A 21,267-nucleotide genomic window follows, 5' to 3' on the forward strand; every position below is an offset into this window, starting at 1 on the left:
CCTTATCTTAATCTGTCTGAATATTTCTGAAGTTGTTTTTTTTTTGGTTGCCCTAAACGAACCCACCAATATTAAGGGCTCATACTTCGTGGAGGTACTCAACAACGTGCAAGTTCCTTATGTTCATCTGCCGCGTTCGAGTAACTGCAAAAATCCCGCCTTCGGCTCCCCTATTATTAAGCACACTTAGTACCACTGACCATTTTTCTCGTGTATCTGCACTAGGCACTTGAAGCTTTGCTGTGCGCGCGCCAGGCTGTACTGTGACTGCGACACCACTTTGGTGGCGCCGAACTGGATCCGCGCCTTGCCCTTCACCAGCGTGGCGGCGATCTGCATGATCACCGCCTCCACCGTGTACGCGGACGACCAGCCCTGCTTGGTCAGCAGCTCCATGCAAATGGCTCCGCCCACTAGCACGTAACCGCCTGGAATACAACCAAATCGATCTATTAGTAATAGGGATGATGACAGTTTTTTTTAATTGTATACAAATTAAGAGTATACTAATAACAAAGCAATTTTGTAAAAGTAACAGGGTATCTGCGATCATTACTTTCGGAGCTACAGGGATTTAAAGGGTCAGATTTGCGGCGCTGCCGCGGATCCCCGAAAAACGCCCCATACAAAATGGCACGGACTAATGACGTCGTGGGCAATGTAATGATCGTTAGATTTGTATGTGCGTTCAAACAAAATTACTAATATCTTTGTTATTTGTGCGTTTATGTTTATAGTTCATATATTAAAAAATGTCACATTTAATGTAAGAAAGCTAAAACTGTATAAATTTTCATCTAATTACGATAAAAGATTTTTAATAGATTTAGAAATTTTATAATCTCATTTATTTTGCAAATATCCAGGCAAACTTTGCTTTTTATGTATAAATTAGTTAACATTGACCTTATTTACCCGAATGTATCATAAAAATCAATATATTCAAACCTAGTCATCCTCCCCATTGTAAAAAAAAAACCATTACAAATAAGAAAACATATTTTACTATGAGATATGCCAGTTTAGAGCGTTGCGTTGCGTCATAACATAGACGCTGCATCGTTTTTCATCATTAACCTCTTATATTAAAAGGACTCACAATCAAGTAGAAAATTTCACATAAAAACTGGCCAATTTTGCTTTGAAACTTTTAGAATTATTGGTAAAGAAAATTATACCTTTATGTGATAATTTTCAGTAAAATCCCAAATTCAGAGCAAATTCAACCTTAAAGATTAGAGTTTAAGGTTGAATTTGCAAATGCGACTACTCGAATTGAGTGTCAAGGAGTTGTGTTTGGCACTCATTGAGTGGAGATGTTTTTTGGTAGCTGATTGTGCATCCATTTTTTAATAGGCGATCGATGTTTTCCATGTATTAAAATATAGATTTTATGTGACATATTATGTCACATAAAATCGTTGCAGTCGTAGACGCCGTTCAATGGACGACATACAGTGCTCATTTATTATATGTATGATTTGTTGAGAATGACGAGGTACGTCGTGCGTCATCGTAACGCAGATGTGCCATACAATGCGTTGATGTGGCGCAACGCAACTCACTAATGTGGCATCGCCCTAATTCACATAGTTAGGACCAAAGTCTCAGCTCACCTGAGTGCCTAGTGAGAGTTTACAAGGTTTTCATACTGTGACGATCGCGTAAACGTAAACGCGAATTTCTAAGGAATTGAAACGGTTCTGCAGTAGTGCCACTAGATGGCGCTGTTTCACTTCCTTTTCCAAATTCGCGTTTAGATTTACGCGATCGTCACAGTACGGACACATTGAAAACTCCCACTAGGCCACTCAGATAGACAAAACGTACAAAGGGCGGCGGCTCAAAGGGACATGTCTCCTTGAACATAGTATTCAGCAGTATCGAGTCCTGCCCTGCTTCTCCTTCAGTACCAGCAGGTCGTCGTGCACGCTGCTACATTTTCCAATATACAAATTTTAAAGAAAATGCCACATTAAAGCGTTGCTACATCGTAGGTCACGTTTCAACGGACAACAGGGAGTGCTCATTTGTTTTGTAAGCATTGTTGAGATTCAGTTACATTGGATTAGGTTGTGCGTCTTCCTTTTGCGCTGCAACGTCGTGCGTCATCGCAACTCAGGTGTGACATACAATGCGTTGATCCGTTGCGACAACGCAAAGCATTGCACTAATGAGGCATCACTCTAATTACATAGTTATGGAAGGAAGTGTCAACTCACATTGCCATATATTTTACACATGCACCATTAAGGCGTTGCGTCATCGCAGGCCACGTTTTAACAGACGACAAACAGTGCTCATTTGTTTTGTATGCATTGTTGATACTGACTGGGTGTTTGCGTCATCCTTTCACAGGCATGGTGGCAAAGAATACGTTGATGCGACGCAAAGCAACGCACTAATGAGGCATCGCCCTAATAGGTTACTTGCCTCTTTTGTAAGCAGTATTAAACTTAATTATGAAAGTATTTTATGCTATATTTTATTTTGTCGCGTCGTTTTGCCGCCAAAACACAACACATTAGCAATTGACGTCATTCATAGAGATAACAGCATGATTGGCGTTTGCAGTGATGTGATAAAAATACAATTTTATTTTATAAAAATATTACAATTACAAGATTATTTTCACAAATAAAAATGTGATTAGAGTTTCTAGGTTTCAGTTTAGAACTGAATAGCAAAAAATCTTCTTAGATTTGTACAGCAGGCGAGTAGCCTATTGACATAGTTAGGTACCAAAGTGTCAGCTCACCTGATATAATAGGATATACAACACGTACGAAGGGTGGCTCGAAGGGGTACGTCTCCTTGAACATGATGTTCAGCAGTATCGAGTCCTTGCCCTCCTTCTCCTTCAACACCAACAGGTCATTGTGCAGAGGGCTGTCCGGGTCCACGGAGCGCAGTCTTATATTCCACTCGTACAGTGAGTCGTTTATTAATTCTGAAAATATTATAATAATAAGTATGAGTACTGAGTTTGTTTGTTTATTTTGTCCTAAGGTGTTGAAATGGTGACAGAGATCAGGGGCGTAGCTATCGCCGTATCAGCTGTATCTATGACTAGCTGACAGCGCGAGGTTTCACCCGCGTGGTTCCCTTTCCCGTAGGAATACGGGGATAATATATAATATAGCCTATAGCCTTCCTCGATAAATGGGCTATCTAACACTGAAAGAAGTTTTCCAATCGGACCAGTAGTTCCTGAGATCAGCGCGTTCAATCAATCAAACAACCAAACAAACAAACTCTTCAGCTTTATAATATTAGTATAGATACGGAGCCCCCGGAATACAGGGGATCCTTTATGTGAAAACAAAAATTTATTAAATTTAATGCACAATCTATCTGCCTAGTGGCAGTTTTCATATTGTGATAGTCGCGTAACGTAAACGCGAAATTCAAAGGAATCGAAACAGCGCCATCTAGTGGCACTACTGCACAATTTCTGTTTCAATTCCATATAAATTCGCGTTTATGTTTACGCGATCGTCACAGTATGAAAACATTGAAAACTTGCACTAGCCACTCTGATTCACAGAGAATAAAAAAGAGGTTTTCGGGATTTGCCTCTTTCGTCTATAAGGTCCCCCTAATTTTGATACAGGGCCCCTATATATACTTTGGGAGTATTTGGAAGATCATGGTTATTAATAAAAATCTGAAAACCGAAAACTAGTAAACAAAACTTGCTTGACGTAATGACGTAATAGTATATTTACATATTGGCCATATTGAAAAGACAATTATTTTTCTTTTTAAGCTGACATAATTTATGGACTAACTAGCGGACGTCCGCGACTTGGACCGCGTGAAATTTAGTTATTAACAAATCCCTTGGGAACCATGGATTTTTCTGGGATGAAAAGTAGCGTACGTGTTAATCCAGAGTAAAATCTATTTTCATTTCAAATTTCAGCCAAAGAGTAACAAACATCTAAACAAACATTGGATAGAAGCCTTTGCAATTGCACGTTGTAGAGTCAACATCTCCTGGGGATGCCCCGGTTTCGGGGTGAAACGTACGTAGAGAGTATTTTGTCGGACCTGGATGATGTTTTGTCGCATGGGTTCGTCGGCTTTTCGCGAAGGATAGCAAAATAAATAAATCATTATATAATGGAAACAAGTATCCATACATACTAGTGGCGAAGGATGGAATTTTGACAAGGTAAGCTGTCCCGCTTGATACACACTCCGGTTTTCCTTACATCCATACATAAGAGAAACCATGTTGAGAGATGGATTTTTAAAAGGTAACCCGACAGGAATCGGCCTGTATAGACTCTTCGCCACTGATAGTTACAAACTTTCGCGTTAATAATATTAGCAGGATTAAGTCCATTTAATCCTCACCTATAGAATACATGTTGCTTTTGAAGGAATGGCTGCGGTATATGTCGCGCAGCTCCTTCATGAGGCGGTCGGTGGCCTGCAAGCTGCCGGACACGCTCCCCGACAGGTAGTCTTGTCTCTGGTTCTGTCTCAGCCGCTCTAGCGTCGCTAAATGCTCTATCTCCATGTCGTCCTGTAAGAAAGCCAAATTAAGCATTGTTTTAGTCATTAAGTCACGTTTCTGCAGCGCAAACGGCCGCGAAGACGTTTCATAAGTCAAGCCGTTATGCACGCAGCGACTAATACACGATCAGTTATAGTCGTGGGTACTGCAGAAACGTGAAACTAATTAACCGTCAATGGCAGGCATTACTAGTCGCCTTTAGAACTTCTTAATCTGGCCCTGTCGCAAAATTTGTAACAGACATATACCACCTCCCTGCCGTTCGTTCTTAGCGGATACCTACAAACTATAGACTACCTCCCTGCCAAATTTTATCTTTGTACGTCAAGCGGTTTTCGAGATTACGTGAGAATGACCTTTCGCATTATATATTAATTAATAGCGCAATTAATTCGCATTATATATTATATTATATATTAATAGCGGACGCCCGCGACTTCGTCCGCGTAAAATTAGTTTTTTTAGAAATCCCTCGGAAACCATGGATTTTTCCGGGATGAAAAGTAGCCTATGTGTTAATCCAGAATAAAATCTATTTCCATTCCAAATTTCATCCAAATCGCTTTAGCAGCCACAGCGTAAAGGAGGAACAAACATACACACACACACAAATTTTCGTCTTTAAAATATTAGTGTGATAGCGGTCATGCTTTCGCTTTCGCTTTTACTTATGTACACATCTTCCCTACCCCTACCTTACCCTACTCCCTACCTAAACCTACCTACATTAGTTCGTCAGTAAGTAAGGCAGAAGTAAGAAATTGCCTATACCTACTAGGAAAATGTCGTGCAATGACGTCACGGCGTTAAATGCGGGCTGATCGCCGCGCGCTCACTTTAAAATTCTATATCTCGGGAACTAATTAACGTATTGAAATAATTCTTTCACGAGTATTTTTTATTTTCAAACAGCCAAGGAGAATACAGACAGCTAACATTTAGAAATAACGAACAGTCTCCATTCACTGACTGACCCAAGACCCACACCAAGAACCTCATGATCCGAAACCACATACAACCACTTGACCATCGATCGTAGATCGTTAGATGGGTCTCAAAGCGCCGCAGAATGTCATTGTACGTCATCACTCGTAACACATTTCTCTTTATTCATGTTGTGGCTTGTTTTTACACTGCCAAAATGAACGCGAAGGCATAATTAAAGAATTAAAATGAAAAAAAAAACCGGTAAATATTTTTTAAGTCCACGTCCACTCACAGCATGCGCTTGTTACGTACTAAGTTAAGATGTGCGTGCACGTCATTGGGTAATGACATAAAATTGTGCGTTCTTTAGTATGGAGGGGCCCATCTAACGATTTATATAGATGCACTTGACCACCGCCGAGGCAGTTTAGTGAACAACTACTACTATTTTAAGCAATCATGGAGACTCACCTTGTTGCTGCGTCCAGCATCATCAACCATCTCAAGCGGCAAGTCATCTTCTCCCTCCGAGTCGTCCTCCTCTGCCGCCATCTCCTCGTCCTCCTCAGTGCCAGACTCGGCGCCGTTTGACGTCACGCTTGGTAATCTGTAGATTTTTTATTCCAACTGATTCCATCAAAGATATAAATTGTAAAACTAGTAGATGATAAAAAATATAATATTATAAAGTGAAAGAGAATGTTTTTTATGTTTGTTTAAATGCGCTAGTTTCTGTATCTACGAGTTGGATTGTGCTGATATCTGCTGCCAAGCTGCTTGTTTTCTGAAAGTGTAGGGCTCAGGTGTAATTTGAAAAAAAAAAAATGTCCTGTGTCCATCCTGCGGCGGCAATGTAGGATGTGTTCTGTAGTGTTGCCTTGGGTGTTTGAAAACTGTCGATAAAGGTCTAATAGAAGAAATACACTACCGATCTAATTTTTTTATAAATATTTATTTAGTTAGGCATAGGTGTTAAACCTTGTGTCATGTCCCTTGAATTTAAAAAAAAAAGCGTCGTGTCATTAATATATCCTTCACAGAGTTTATGTCATAGAGAACTCTGTATTTTACCTACATACTAAAATTGACTATGCTTTGTCAGATATGCATTGGCCCATGATTGTGTTTGGTCAATGATGCTTACCTATGTTGTATTTGGTCAATGATGCTTACCTATGTTGTGTATAGTCAATGACGCTTACGTATGTTGTGTTTGGTCAATGATGCTTACCTATGTTGTGATTGGTCAATGATGCTTACCTATGTTGTAATAGGTCAATGATGGGTACCTTATGTTGTGTTTGATCAATGGTGATTACCCATGTTGTGTTTGGTCAATGATGATTACCTATGTTGTGTTTGGTCAATGATGATTACCTATGTTGTGTTTGGTCAATGATGCTTATCTATGTTGTGTATAGTCAATTATGCTTACCTATGTTGTGTTTGGTCAATGATGCTTATCTATGTTGTGTATAGTCAATTATGCTTACCTATGTTGTGTATAGTCAATGATGCTTACCTATGTTGCGGTACTGGGTGAAGTGGCAGCGACAGGGAATCCAAGTCCGGCGGTTCTGGTACGCCGTGTAGTTTGCATAGTTCCCTCAGCAATATACCCACCTGCGGATTCAAATAGTTCACAATATTCAAGCTTGTTTAAAAATATTTTCCTTGGTCACGGCATCACGCGTAAATGGCTGGACCAATTTCAGTTTTTTTTTTTATTATCATGAAAGTTGCGCAAAACATCTTCTCAATCTAAAGCCTTTGGCAACCAGAGAGATCAAATTCAGGATTTTATATTTTCTAAATTGTCTCTGGTCTGGACTGGCGCCATGGTAAGTTACTGGCAAAGACGATTTAGTGTTCAGGTATAATGTCGTGTAGAAACCGTCAAAGGTAGAATGAACTTATCTCTTCTACAGTTAACCCGCTACGCTACTACGCTACTACGCTATCTGTATTGTCAGATGAGGACGCAGTTAAAAACTTTCCTTTAAATGTTGAAGGAGCTAATAGTAAAACGAATATTGACTTTTACGGGGACATTAATTTCTCGATGAAACCATGATTACACTTGTACATTAGTTTTTAAGTTAATTTCTTGTCTGTTATTATTATTTTTGGTGTACAATAAAGTATATTTCATTTCATTCATTCATTTCATTTTACACTTTGTTCTACTTACTGTATGTACACAAACATTTGATCAGTCGAGTAGTAAAACAAATAGTCTCAGTTTCGGATGAAACTACGTATTGTAGTAATTAAAAACTCGCGACCTCCGATAGGAAGTCGATGAAGAAGTTTTGAATTACAACAACTCATTAAATTGAAATCTTTGATAGGAAGTTTCTAAAGGAGGTTAAATTACAATCAATAAATTCATTTGCGGATACATGTTACAGATGATAAAATATAGGATGCAAATCATAATCACTCGTATAAATCGTGCTAATTGGATATGCTAATATTAATGGTTATTACACACGCAGTTTCAGAAATAGAGAACAATATTCACATATACAAAATCTCCCATGAATTTGGGCACAATTTGATGTCAGAAATTCTTTCCAATCCATGCCATCACAAAAGAGTCCAACCTCAACATTTCTCCAATGATGAAATCGGCCCCTTAATCGTGAAGCTATGTATATCTTTTAAAACTTGTTGTTTAAAAGCATGAAAAGAAAATTCTACTGAAAAGTGCAGACAAGAAATTCGGCAACCGCTTCTAAAAAGTAAATATCATTCCTAGTATTAATATTAGTAAGAAGAGAGTTATCTGAGAAAGTTTCCACGTTTCTCGCCTACAGTCAAAGTGACATACAAACATAGAGGAATTAGAAAATGGAGATGCATCGCATTCAAATTCACAAACAAAATTGACTGTCGTTTTTTGAGGGGAACGAGGTAAACTCACACATCGAAAATATTTAACACCTTTAAAAATATTCTATGTCTATACACTACACACAACAATAAATTTGCCTCTCAATACACACGCGTAATTTTTACACAGACTAACAAACACATTGGTTAGACTATCTACAGATTAAATACATAGAATATTCGATTACTGATCGATGTTTAGAGCCGTGATAGCCCAGTGGATATGACCTCTGCCTCCGATTCCGGAGGGTGTGGGTTCGAATCCGATCCGGGGCATGCACCTCCAACTTTTCAGTCGTGTGCATTTTACGAAATTAAATATCACGTGTCTCAATCGGTGAAGGAAAACATCGTGAGGAAACCTGCATACCAGAAAATTTTGTGCTGGGTAGGGAGAATCGATCTGTTTCGAACATAGTTTTATTTTAAAATCTTTAATTCAATATTGGTGGTTTTGTTCTAAAATCCACTTCTGAGTCTTCTTAATTAGTTCTACATTCTGTGTAGATGAAAGCCCATGATGAAACATCATACCTGGTTTATTACATGGTTGTCCCTCCCCTGTGTGAGGCTGAGGATCTGTACAGCGTTCGTCACAATGGGATCCTCGCTGTCGGCAAACCACACGGGGGGTGTGGTTGGATACGTTTCCTGGAACAAAAATTAAACACTTTAGACTGGTGGAAGGCTTCGGCCGTGGCTAGTTACCACCCTACCGGCAAACCAAGCGAATTAGCGTTCCGGTACGATGTCGAGTCGAAAGGAGTGTGGATTTTCGTCCTCCTCCTAACAAGTTAGCCCGCTTTCATCTTAGATTGCATCATCACTTACCATCAGATGAGATTGTAGTCAAGGGCCAATTTGTAAAGAATAATAATAATAAAAACAAATGCTTTGATAATCATCTGTACTAATATTATAAAGCTGAAGATTTTGTTTGTTTGATTGTACGCGCTAATCTCAGGAACTACTGGTCCGATTTGAAAAATTCTTTCAGTGTTAGATAGCCCATTTGTCAAGGAATGCTATAGGCTATATATTATTCCCGTATTCCTACGGGAACGGGAACCACGCGGGAGAAAACGCGCCGCGTCAGCTAGTAAATACGCGTAGCCCGTTACTTCGTCTATGTGAAAATCTTATATATAAAAGAGATATATCCCAATATACAACGTTTTACTGAAAATCAAAGGGATTACATAGTATTTAATGAAAACACCCAAAGGGTTTGACTTTTTCCGATTTTTCCAACAATTATCATCATATATCATACAATTTACACAAAACTTTCTAAATATACCTAAATATATAATATAAATATTTACCCAAGTTTTCAAGTTATAAGTTATATTAGTAAACATATAAGACAAATAATATGTTTACTAACATAATTGAAAGTCCAAGCAGATAGCACCTACTGATAAGTGGAAAATCATCCTAATAATATTATAAACGCGAAAGTTTGTGTGGATGTTTGGATGTTTGTTACTCCGCTACTACAGCGATTTAGCTGAAATTTGGAAAGGATTTTACTCTGGATTAACACATCGGCTACTTTTTATCCCGAAAAAATCCATGGTTTCCCGAGATTTGCGAAAACTGATGATTTTGATGATATGAATGTTTGTTACTCTTTCACGCCTCAACTACTGAACCGAATTAGCTGAAATTTGGTATTAAGATATATTATAGCCTGGATTAACACATAGACTACTTTTTAACCCGGAAAAATCCATGGTTCCCGAGGGATTTGTGAAAAACTAAATTCCACGCCGACGAAGTCGCGGGCGTTCGCTAGTCGATTATAAACTGAGCAACACTGTACATGGCAGTCAAGAAACACGTTCTACAAAGACAAATAGACAAATTTCAACTAAGTAATGGCTAAGTAACCAGGAACACCGCTATATCTCTCATTGCGTTGGGACGAAAGAGACTGGGACAACTCCGTCGCCATTGGACATTTTGTCTGTTTCTCTTCACTTTATCACTACTGAATAGTGCCTTTAATTACACCGTCAACCACTCCCTTCAGACCGAAACCGGTCTGTACCGGAGTGTAACAGTACTTCCCTGTACGAGCTGACAAAATAAAGACCTACTACTATAGCTTGGCAACTTCCTTCGTAGAAGTCCCAATGTTGCGCGCGGGCCGGAGGGCGTGTAGCGATGAATGAAAATCCCACGACTGATGCAGTCTTTCCTCTGTCGCCCACATATCAACGAACTTACTATAAAATACTAGGCGCAAAACTACTGTGATTTGATGGACTTTGCCCGACAAGTTTCAAATCTTATCTCTTTCATTAGGTATTCAGCGATGTTTTTCCTATCCAAATCAGATATTTGTCTAAGAAATAGACTAAAAAAAATTCAATAAGTCAAGTGTTTTACTGCGAGATTACTAAATCAATTTGCAAATGAGAATTTACCCAAATGACGAAAAAAGATTATGTCTTCCAGCGTATATCTACCCTGAGTACTCTATATTGGAAAAGGAATTTTCCATTGTGTACAATTTATGCCTGCCCTAGTTAAAAACCATATGCACGCCACTGCGTAAGCACTACGTAGTATACAACAAAGTCGCTTTCTCTGTCCCTATACCTCTATGTCCCTATATTCCTATGTATGCTTAAATCTTTAAAACTACGCAACGTATTTTGTTGCGGTTTTTTTTAAAGTTAAAGAGTGATTGAAGACGAAGAAGGTCTACAGGAAGAAATTTTTTCAAGTACGGATATTTTTATATTTTGTACATAAACAAAATTTAATGAACACGTATTTTTTCTTTTTTTTTTTAACTCAACAATAACAGAGTTATCGTTAGCTAAAGTTTAAACATTTAAACAGAATTTGAGGGTCACCCTATCGCTGTACTAAGTAATAGCACAGTAATAGGCAACTACAAAATCAGCTGGTAGGTACTAGGTTAGCGAGCGCCCGCGCCGAGGGCCGTTGACCTTTCTACGTTTATTTTTGTACCTATTATTTTTTATAATAATTAAAGGTCGTCACTTTTGAGTTGAGTATCGATTTTCCCTTCATACTTTATTGGGCTTAGGACCATCAATAATGCGTAGTAATAATAAAAATTATAAACTTTCGATTGGAATAATGAAATACAAATGATGATTATTATTACGCAAACTTTTGCATTAAAGGATGATTCGACTTAAATGCGCAAGCGACGGCAGATTGTCTGTCACTGGTCGCCCATCGGCAATTCGGCAGGCGTCCTCAGGGATTTTTCGATCCCCTCACCCCTGCCACCCACGTCAGCCGAAGCCGAAGCGATATGACTACTGCCGGTATTTCTTTGTCGGCGTCTTACAAAGTGCCGCCAGCAGTTGCGCAGTTTGTTTGGGAATGTGTCCATTATTTTGTTATTTCTGAGACATAAATTGAAAAAAAAAATTACATAAAATGTATCGAACTGTTTGTAGATTTATGTTCTATTAATGATACAGAACCACGAAAAAAAATGTCCGCACTAAAGTCCGAATCACCCTGTATAATTATAATTAGCGACTCGCCCCGGCTTCGCACGGCTATCACACTAATATTATAAAGGCGAAAAGTTTGTGTGTAAGTGTGTGTATATGTTTGTTCCTCCTTTACGCTGCGGCTAATTGAAAAAATGAAGCGATTTGGCTGAAATTTGGAATTTGAAATAGATTTCACTCTGGATTAACACAGGCTTTCATCCCGGAAAGATCCATGGTTCCCGTGGGATTTGTAAAAAACTGAATTCCACGCGGACGAAGTCGCGAGCACGTATATGTATGAGATTACGTATTATAACTTTTTAATTGACGAAAATAATGTTTTTGTGTTACGAATAAGATGAGCAAGCCAGCATAATACGCAATACGCCTGCATCATGCAAATAATCCATATTATTGTTTGAGAAAAATCGCATGCGTTGTATTAGTGTGCCAAGAGCACGTAGGCCATACGTAGCATATATGAACGCTTGAATAATTCTCCTATATACGAGTAGCTAAATATTATAAATAATAAAATATTATGTATGTCCACAAATTCGTTTTCAAATCCGGGATAATAGTCAACGATTCATTAAAATCGGTTTAGCGGTTTATCCGAGAAAAGGTTACAAAAGAAAGTGTAGTGATTCTATTTAGGTACCTATACGAATAACTATAATTATAAATAGTAAATTATTATGAATGTCCGCAACTCCGTTTGCGTGGAATAATGTTTTTCAAAAATCCCGCAGGAACCAAGGATTTTTCCGAGATAAAAATATTCTCAACGGTTCATCAAAATAAAAAAAAATCCATATAGCGGTTTATCCGTGAAAAAGGCTAGAAAAAGGTAGTAGGTTTAAGGCTAGAAAAAGGTAGTAGAATTAGAATCCTATATTATCCCTGATGAACGTAGGCTATATTTTATCCTATTATGATGGAAATTTTAATGGAATGTGAACTATGCCGATGAGATAAAGAGGTAAAGTTTGTAGTATTGTAGGTTGTTTTTTTACTACTACAAAGCCACGTTATTTATGAGTGTCATAGGCTATATTTATCCCTATATTCTCACGGCAGCGTAAACTACGCTGGTGAAACCGCGGGTTTCTGCTAGTCTATACATAATAAAAGAAAATCGTGTTAGTTACAATATTTATAACTCAAGAACAGCTGGACCGATTTGGGTGAAAATTGCTGGAGGGGTAGCTTAGAACCAGGAGACGGACATAGGATACTTAGGGTAGGGTAGGGGGTAGGGTTTCACGCAAACGAAGTCGCGGGCATCCGCGAGTATTTTACAACATCACAAAACTGAATGGCGCAGCAAATAGGGAGTAAGACGTCAGTTGTCAGGAGTGAATAGTCACCTTGCTGACCTACTTGTCATAACAATGATATTGCAGCCCGAGGGATCTAACCTACTTTGTTGTTTAAAAAGAACTTTAGCGGCCGTTTATCCATTACGAGAACGTCATGACTTTTGCCGCATTTCCTCTGGTTTTTAACCAAATTCCAAAAAGGAGATGGTTCATGTTCAGTTAATACTAATGGAAATTTAAATATACTTAAACAATACAGTACATACACATCACCAGCCCCAAAGTAAGCGTAGCTTGTGATATGGGTACTAAGATAGCAGATTTTTTTATACATCGTCGTCATCAACCCATATTCGGCTCACTGCTGAGCTCGAGTCTCCTCTCAGAATGAGAGGGGTTAGGCCAATAGTCCACCACGCTGGCCCAATGCGGATTGGCAGACTTCACACACGCAGAGAATGAAGATAATTCTCTGGTATGCAGGTTTCCTCACGATGTTTTCCTTCACCGATTGAGACACGTGATATTTAATTTCTTAAAATGCACACAACTGAAAAGTTGGAGGTGCATGCCCGGGACCGGATTCGAACCCACACCCTCCGGAATCGGAGGCAGAGGTCATATCCACTAGGCTATCACTGCTCTTTTTTTTTTATACATATACAGATTATTTTATATACTACTTTTAGCAGACTCAGAAGTGGATTACAAAAATAAGAAAACCAAAGTCGAACAAAGGCTATGTATGATTCACAACATTTGACAGGACAACTTAAATAACAAAACAAACTGTAACCAAAATAAGAACCTAGAATGGAAGAGGATGACCTTGAGTGAAGTCACGGACTTGTGGCCGTTGTATGTAGGGTCAAGGGATCGCTTGACAGGTAATTAACACTACCCTTTTCCACTCAAGTCACTCTCCCCGCCTATACCAAGTAACCTATAAAGAATTACACAACAAGAAATGTGTACGGCTTGCAAGCCACGAGCATACTGAAGCCGACCGTACGACGGTCTAACCCCTCTCATTCTGAGAGAAGACTAGCTCAGCAGTGAGCAGATTATGGGTTGATAATAATTGGGTTGCATGTTAGGCCTTCTGAAGAGAGGGCCATAGTTTTAGATCCAGTTCACCACACCACAGTTTGGCAAATATATCACATTAGAAAGTGGATCTAATTTTAATTCTAAGGGTTATAATAATAATAATAATAATAATAAATTATTATTATTATTATTATTATTATTATTATAACCCTTATAATTAAAATAATAATAATAATAATAATTTATTATTATTATTATTATTATAATTCAATCAGGAAATAATATTCATAAAACTAATTATTAGGAAACAGAATCTCTTTATTGGATCCTAGATGCAGAAATAATCACATAAAAGTAAAAACATGTTCCAAATATAATCTTGAATGTGCAACTCCAATCTATTTAAAAATATAACGTGAACTTCCTAGTGAAAGTGACCTTTAACTTGTTTCCTTGTTACATAGTTAACCTTATCTACAATATACATTGTTGAAATAGATTACAGAACTATATTTCAACTTTCAAATCACTCTAACAGTAAGTAAATTTGACGGCCTCTGTGGCGCAGTGGTATGCGTGGTGGATTTACAAGACGGAGGTCCTGGGTTCGATCCCCGGCTGGGCAGATTGAGATTTTCATAATTTGTCCGGGTCTGGCTGGTGGGAGGCTTCGGCCGTGGCTAGTTACCACCCTACCGGCAAAGACGTACCGCCAAGCGATTTAGCGTTCCGGTACGATGCCGTGTAGAAACCGAAAGGGGTGTGGATTATCATCCTCCTAACAAGTTAGTCCGCTTCCATCTTAGACTGCATCATCACTTACCATCAGGTGAGATTGTAGTGAAGGGCTAACTTGTAAAGAATAAAAAAAAATAATAATAATAATAATAACATTTATACTGCAATCAGACTTTCTTGTTCCAGATTAATTTGTAAAGATAACTTAGTTATATTTCAAAATTCATAGAAATAATAAAACAAAGGCATATTATGCCTCATTTCTATCATTACTGATAAATAATATAAATGAGGTTCAGTTATGAAACATGTTCTTTCAAATATAGATGATGAGGTGTTTCAACCTATAATCTGTTACAGTTTGTGTACTGTAGCATGGTGTGGGTGACAGTTACCTTATGGCATTCATAATACATAGTATTATCGTAAATCACAGCAACTTTCAAGAGTAAAATTTACTGTCAAATGTAGAATAGTATTAATTGTGTTCGATTAATGTGCTGAGACTAAAGAAACCATGAATATGATATGATATTTTTAAAGGATTTTTGGGGTTACATTCTTAGTTGGCAAAATGAAAAAATTTTTTAGATTACTTATTTACTCAAACTTAGGCAAGAGTTTAAATAAACTGATGAAGGTATGGTCATTGCAGACCATACCTTCATACTGTACTCGAAGTGTACTGTTTCATTATCAACCCATATTTGGCTCACTGCTAAGCTCAAGTCTCCTCTCAGAACGAGAGGGGCTTGGCCAATAGCCCACCACGCTGCCCCAATGCGGATCGGCAGACTTCACACACACAGTTAAGAAAATTAAGAAAATTCTCTGGTATGCAGGTTTCCTCACAATGTTTACCAACAAACGAATTAAAAAAGAGGTCATTAATAACTTTAATAGAATAGCAATTCCAGATTCATCTTATCTGTATGTAATTTTTGCTTAATCTGTATTTTTATTTGATATTCTAGTATGTAAGCTATGACACTCGGTACTTTGAAAAATTATCAAAAAATAAATTATAATAATTCTATAAAAGCTGCTGAACAGAAAATACCAACTGTTAACATTTCTGTCTACTTTTCAGATTTTCTAATACAGATTTTCATGACATTGTTACTGGCAGATCTATCAAAGTCTGGAAAAACATAGGGTTTGTTTGTTCAGAATAAATGTTACAGAATCCACTATTAAACTTGATCTACATTTAATATTTTATGGATGTAAAAGTTTGTGAGGATGTACGGGGTGATCTCTGATCTCTACTGAACCAATTTTGAAAATTATTTTACCAAAAGAAAGCCTGTTATCAGATAGTGTCATAGGCTAAATTATATCCCCAACAGGAACGGGATCTATGCAAGTAAACCGCAGGGCATATGCTAGTATACTATAGGTATACAATATATATAAAAATTTGCTATTTCCAGCATATCCTCTCCACTGTGTCTTCGGATTTCTAAGTGCAGCCAACTGTGGAGCCATCTTTAAAAGTCGAGCGTTCCAAGGTCACGCGTGTTTAAAACGCCCGATTACATTAAAATGTACTATAGGAGCTATTTAAATATATTTTTTTGTTGGAATTGTTATTAAACAAGCTAATTTTAATTAATAAATGTAATAATGCAGTAAAAACAAGTAATTTTCAATAAAATTTTGAAATCCGAACGCGCGATAGTTGCCCGACTGTCGCACAAAACCCGCTATAATTTAAATTTTTACCTTTATTTCTAGATTGTCTTTGGTTTTTTACTTTTTCTATACATTATTTTACTCTACCAAAGAATAAAACACTCCTAATGTACAAAGATTAAAAAAAAATATGATTTTGAAATCCTCGTCTGTAGACCGCGCTCCTAGAGCGCGGTTTTAAAAACTGTCAGTACTAATCACAGACGTGTTTTGTACAGGTTATGAGTGATTATATGCCATCCTTGTTCTTTTTACTACATGTGAAATAAGTTAGAGTGTGACAAGAATAGGTTAAAACAACAAAAAAAAGGTCAAAATGATATGAGTATGAAATCAATCTTTAGAAGCTTGATCCACACACAGGGCTTTTCAAAATCAATCTTCTCAAGCGTGATACACACACGAGGGGGTTGAGCTTCTTGTGACCAGTTGTCTACAACTAGCTCAACATGAAACAGGAGTTTAAATAGATGTCAATATTAAATTGCAAAGTCTATGCAACTCATAATACTGTCTACATTGTAAATAATGTAAATTAATAATGATTTATTGCACTACTCTACAATGTGTATGAAATGTTGACAATTATATAATTATTTTTGATACTAAAACTAATGATCATTTACATGTACATATTATGACAAACATTTGATTTGTTATCTCTCTTGGAATATTGTCAACAATTACATTTATTATAGTAGTCATGTTCCAAGATTATTTTTGAGGCTGATAATTATGGTATTTAAATATCCATATTTAAATACCATAATAATAGATCAATGTTGGTAATAATAAATATACATTAGTAAGTAAGTTATAATATATGATGAAGTTGTAAAGTAATTTAAAGTAAAAGAAAGATATCCTTTGTAAAAAGTTAAACATGATTTGGGAATAAATGCAACTTGAGAAAAAATAATATGTAGGGAGTTTTTATCTGTCAAACCTACTGATAACAGAATAAACAATAACATAAACAAGTTCAATGAAAAATCACCACTATTATGTCCAAATTGGAAACTATGACTTGCGCTAACTAAAAGTACAGTAAATCTTCACAGAGGCATCACAAAAAGGCAGGTAGCCCGCATGACTAAGTGTCTTTGTCCCAAAATCGAGCATCTGTACCGTTACACAAACAAAACAGATGTTACCCTCACTAGTATTCTATAGAACAGCTATAACAGGTCTCGAATAATACGAAGGAACACGAAAGTGCACTGGAACTCTAACAATCAATACGTTGATTCGTCATGGAACCGCAAAATCACTTGGAATAATACGACGTTTGTGGCTGCGCGCACAGCTTGCAAATAGCAAACTCTGAAGCAAAATAAACAAACACGCTTACATGTTATAGTTTTGAACACGATAACACGCGATATTGGCGATTCCGCGAGTAAAATAACACTTCCGTAAACTTTTGTTGACAGCCCTGCCCCTATAAACACGGCCCTTTGTCCAGACTAACGATAATCAATACGTGCAATCATTAATTTCAATGACCAATTTTCACTTAGGAAACTTGTTGAATAAACAAGATTAGTTACTCACCGTGATATTTGCGTGTATTTCATATTTCTTTCCATTTTTGCCAACGAATCTGCAGGTCAGTTCATCGACACTGGCTGACATTATCTGAAACCGCTCATGGCTTTTTGGAAACACTTGTTCTAAAGTCTTTATTTCTAACTTAAGTGTATTTAAGCAAGCCATTAGTGTACTGAAACACTAATTTTTAATCTAAACAACTATTTGCCACATTAGAATACATAAAAATAGCTTTACGTTCACTCCCGACCAGGCAAAATGGCGGAAAGCAATGGCGGACGGTAAATGTACCAAGTATTGATGGTAGAGGGCGCTCAAATCCAATAAATTGTCGCCCTTCTCTGTCTAATTTTATTGCTTACTTTCATCAATACTTTACTTACTTTTTCTAGTCTATGGCTCAATGGCTGTGCATGTTTTGCATGTGGTTTTTTAACAATACTTATAGAACTTCCCGATTGGACAATTTTTGTTTATTACTAAATAAATAAACATACTACTATATCTGATTGTATATAATATAATTCAATATTGTCTTTGATACCTACTCTCTTACTTATTGTTATTGATGATAATTAATAATGCTAATTGCAGTAAAACATACTTACGCACATTTGATTTGGGGGTTTGAGGGAAGATATTTGCTAAAAAATCGATTTTTGTGATCTTTGTCCTCATAATTTAATCCTGCAATCGTTAATTTATTTTAATATTACGGAAATGTGCATGCCGTGTCTACCTTCATTTGATTGTGCAGAGCCTTGTGTTTATGTTTCTTTTTAGATTGTATTTGTGTAAATGCTGCAACAGTCACTGGTGGACCAAATAAATAAATAATAGACGTGGACACCATAGTAAACATTGTATAGGTTTTGAGACTATAAAATGCCAAAATACCTATAAGTTTTTTTACTACCTATTTAATAATGATTAAAGCTTTGACACCTATTATCTATGTATCTAAGGCCGAGTCAATAAAAATAACTCAAAAAACCTAGAAGTCAGCAACGTACAACCAGATAAAAAAAAATTGTAATTGTCACTGTCAGTTATCATTTTGGTTTTGGACTTTTGGTTTGTTTGTTTGTTTACAAATACAAAATAAAAATAGGTCTGAATAGTCTTTCTGGGAATTTATTAAATTAATAAAAAATGAATCGCGAATCTCAGGATTTTCATAAATCATCGACTAGAAGAAAGCGTTCAAGGTCACATGATAGTTCTAGAGACAGATCTAAATTACGAAAAACCAGTCCAACATGTACTAAATCCGAGAGCACTGAATTCAGTTTCCTCGATCACAAGGCTAATTTAAACAAAATATTGATGTACAGTAATGACACTAATGTTGTTGTTAATAGTTTAGAGGATTTCTGGGTTTTCGTTAAAAAATACGAGGCCACTTTAAAGAAAGCTGGGAAACCTCTAATAGATGATATTACCTCTGATAGTAAAAGTACAGAGTCTTATTTTTCCAAGCATGATTGTATTAATTTTACATGTAAAATAAAATTCATGGACAATTCATATGAAGAAAGGAATAGAAAGAAGCTAGATAAAAAAATGTTTGATGTGTTCTTGAAGATTGTTTCAATCTATTTGGATTTTAAAAATAAGGAGAAATTTGAAAAACTGAAGAAACTAAGAAAGTCCCAAAGTGAATTGCCAGTTGCTAAATACAGGTGAGAATTAAATACAGCTGTATTAAAACATGTTTAAATGCAAATCACAACCAATTGTTGTGGCTTATCTTCCACCTTCAAAAAGTATCACAACAGTTTGGTGAAAATGAAAAAATGCATTTTGTTTACACACATTTCTGTCATTTTGTGTTACCTAGGCCTATCATTGACACTAGCTTTTTAGTATGAAGATATAGCATTAGAAATATATTCATCTATTTATTTATTTGTAATGGAAAATACATGCATTGACACATTGCATATAGATTGTCTAGTTAAATTGTTGCCTTAGTATTAATTAAATAATTAATCAGAAGCCTTAATAGCTCAGTAGTAAAGGGAGGCTGATATTATATTTATTATTTATTTATTTATTATATATCCTTAGTATGCTTACAGCTAAGCCAAAACGCATACAAAGTACAGACTTACAATATACCAATATAACAGATAAACAAATCACAATACACTATACAATACAAACACATAAATTGCATATTTCTATAAAATTAAAATTAAAATTCACAGCTGTTTACAATATCAATAAATACATGAAGTTTTATATCAAAAATATCTAGATCTTGGCGCTGAGCAATCAACGAATTAAGCATCGACAGTACCCGATTAGTTGGGGTATTTCGAGCATATTGCGTACGGAACGACTTGGTAGCGAAAAAAGGTCGCTTACGACACGACCGAAGCAACTTGCCTGGTTCTCGAACCGACAAGGCACATCGCGACAGTGCGTCCGAGTTATCCACTTTATTGTGTATTAGCAGGAAGTAATGGATGAGAATAGCTCTCTTTCGCCTTAACTCCAGAGTGTCTAGCCCCACCATACCAGACACAAACAAGGAAGGGTACAAATATGGGTAATAACCGTAAATTTTTTTATACAAACCACGCGCGAATTTTTTTTGGACTTTCTCAACGGTAAGTGTATGAGTAGCACATAACGGACTCCAGACAGGTGAGTTGTACTCCATCTTACTGCGGACATATGCATTGTACAATGTATAAAGTATTAACGGATTAGTGAAACGCTTACTCTGCCGCAATACAAATCCTAAAAGCTTATGCGCCTCTTTGCATATTGTGTTAATATGATCGTTAAAAGTTAGCTTGGCGTCGACCGTCAGACCTAAATCTCTGATTTGCGATACCCTCTCCAGAGTATCACCAGATATCTTATAGTCAAAGACAACACTGTTATTTTTATACGTCAACGTTATGACTTTACATTTTGATACATTAAATTCCAGACAATTCATATGTGACCATCGAACTACGTTATTAATATCCTCCTGCAGCAAAATGCAGTCTTCGTATTTTTTGATACCCAGTAACAATTTTAAATCGTCAGCAAACATCAAACATTTGGCACTTTTTAGAAC

General features: G+C 36.7%; 2 protein-coding genes across 3 annotated transcripts in view; one reads left to right on the plus strand and one right to left on the minus strand.

Annotated features, from left to right (window-relative positions):
* LOC112046368 (ubiquitin-conjugating enzyme E2 Q2) overlaps positions 1-18,467 on the minus strand; it is a 22,446-nt gene extending 3,979 nt beyond the window's left edge. Inside the window, exons 1-7 of the mRNA XM_024082997.2 lie at positions 18,195-18,467; positions 8,882-8,998; positions 6,975-7,075; positions 5,924-6,059; positions 4,363-4,534; positions 2,759-2,950; positions 201-428 (exon numbers count right to left, since the gene is read on the minus strand). Coding sequence (XP_023938765.1) covers positions 201-428; positions 2,759-2,950; positions 4,363-4,534; positions 5,924-6,059; positions 6,975-7,075; positions 8,882-8,998; positions 18,195-18,356 — 1,108 coding nt within the window. The 5' untranslated portion in view covers positions 18,357-18,467. The remainder of the gene's footprint in view (positions 1-200; positions 429-2,758; positions 2,951-4,362; positions 4,535-5,923; positions 6,060-6,974; positions 7,076-8,881; positions 8,999-18,194) is intronic.
* Positions 18,468-19,235: 768 nt separating this feature from the next.
* LOC112046380 (probable ATP-dependent RNA helicase DHX34) overlaps positions 19,236-21,267 on the plus strand; it is a 36,311-nt gene continuing 34,279 nt past the window's right edge. Inside the window, exon 1 of one of the 2 annotated variants that reach the window (XM_052886523.1) lies at positions 19,236-19,873. In XM_052886523.1, coding sequence (XP_052742483.1) covers positions 19,344-19,873 — 530 coding nt within the window. In that variant the 5' untranslated portion in view covers positions 19,236-19,343. The remainder of the gene's footprint in view (positions 19,874-21,267) is intronic. The other variant, XM_024083011.2, reaches the window with a different exon arrangement.

Source organism: Bicyclus anynana, chromosome 17 (assembly GCF_947172395.1).
Source record: "Bicyclus anynana chromosome 17, ilBicAnyn1.1, whole genome shotgun sequence".
Taxonomy (NCBI): Eukaryota; Metazoa; Arthropoda; class Insecta; order Lepidoptera; family Nymphalidae; genus Bicyclus; species Bicyclus anynana.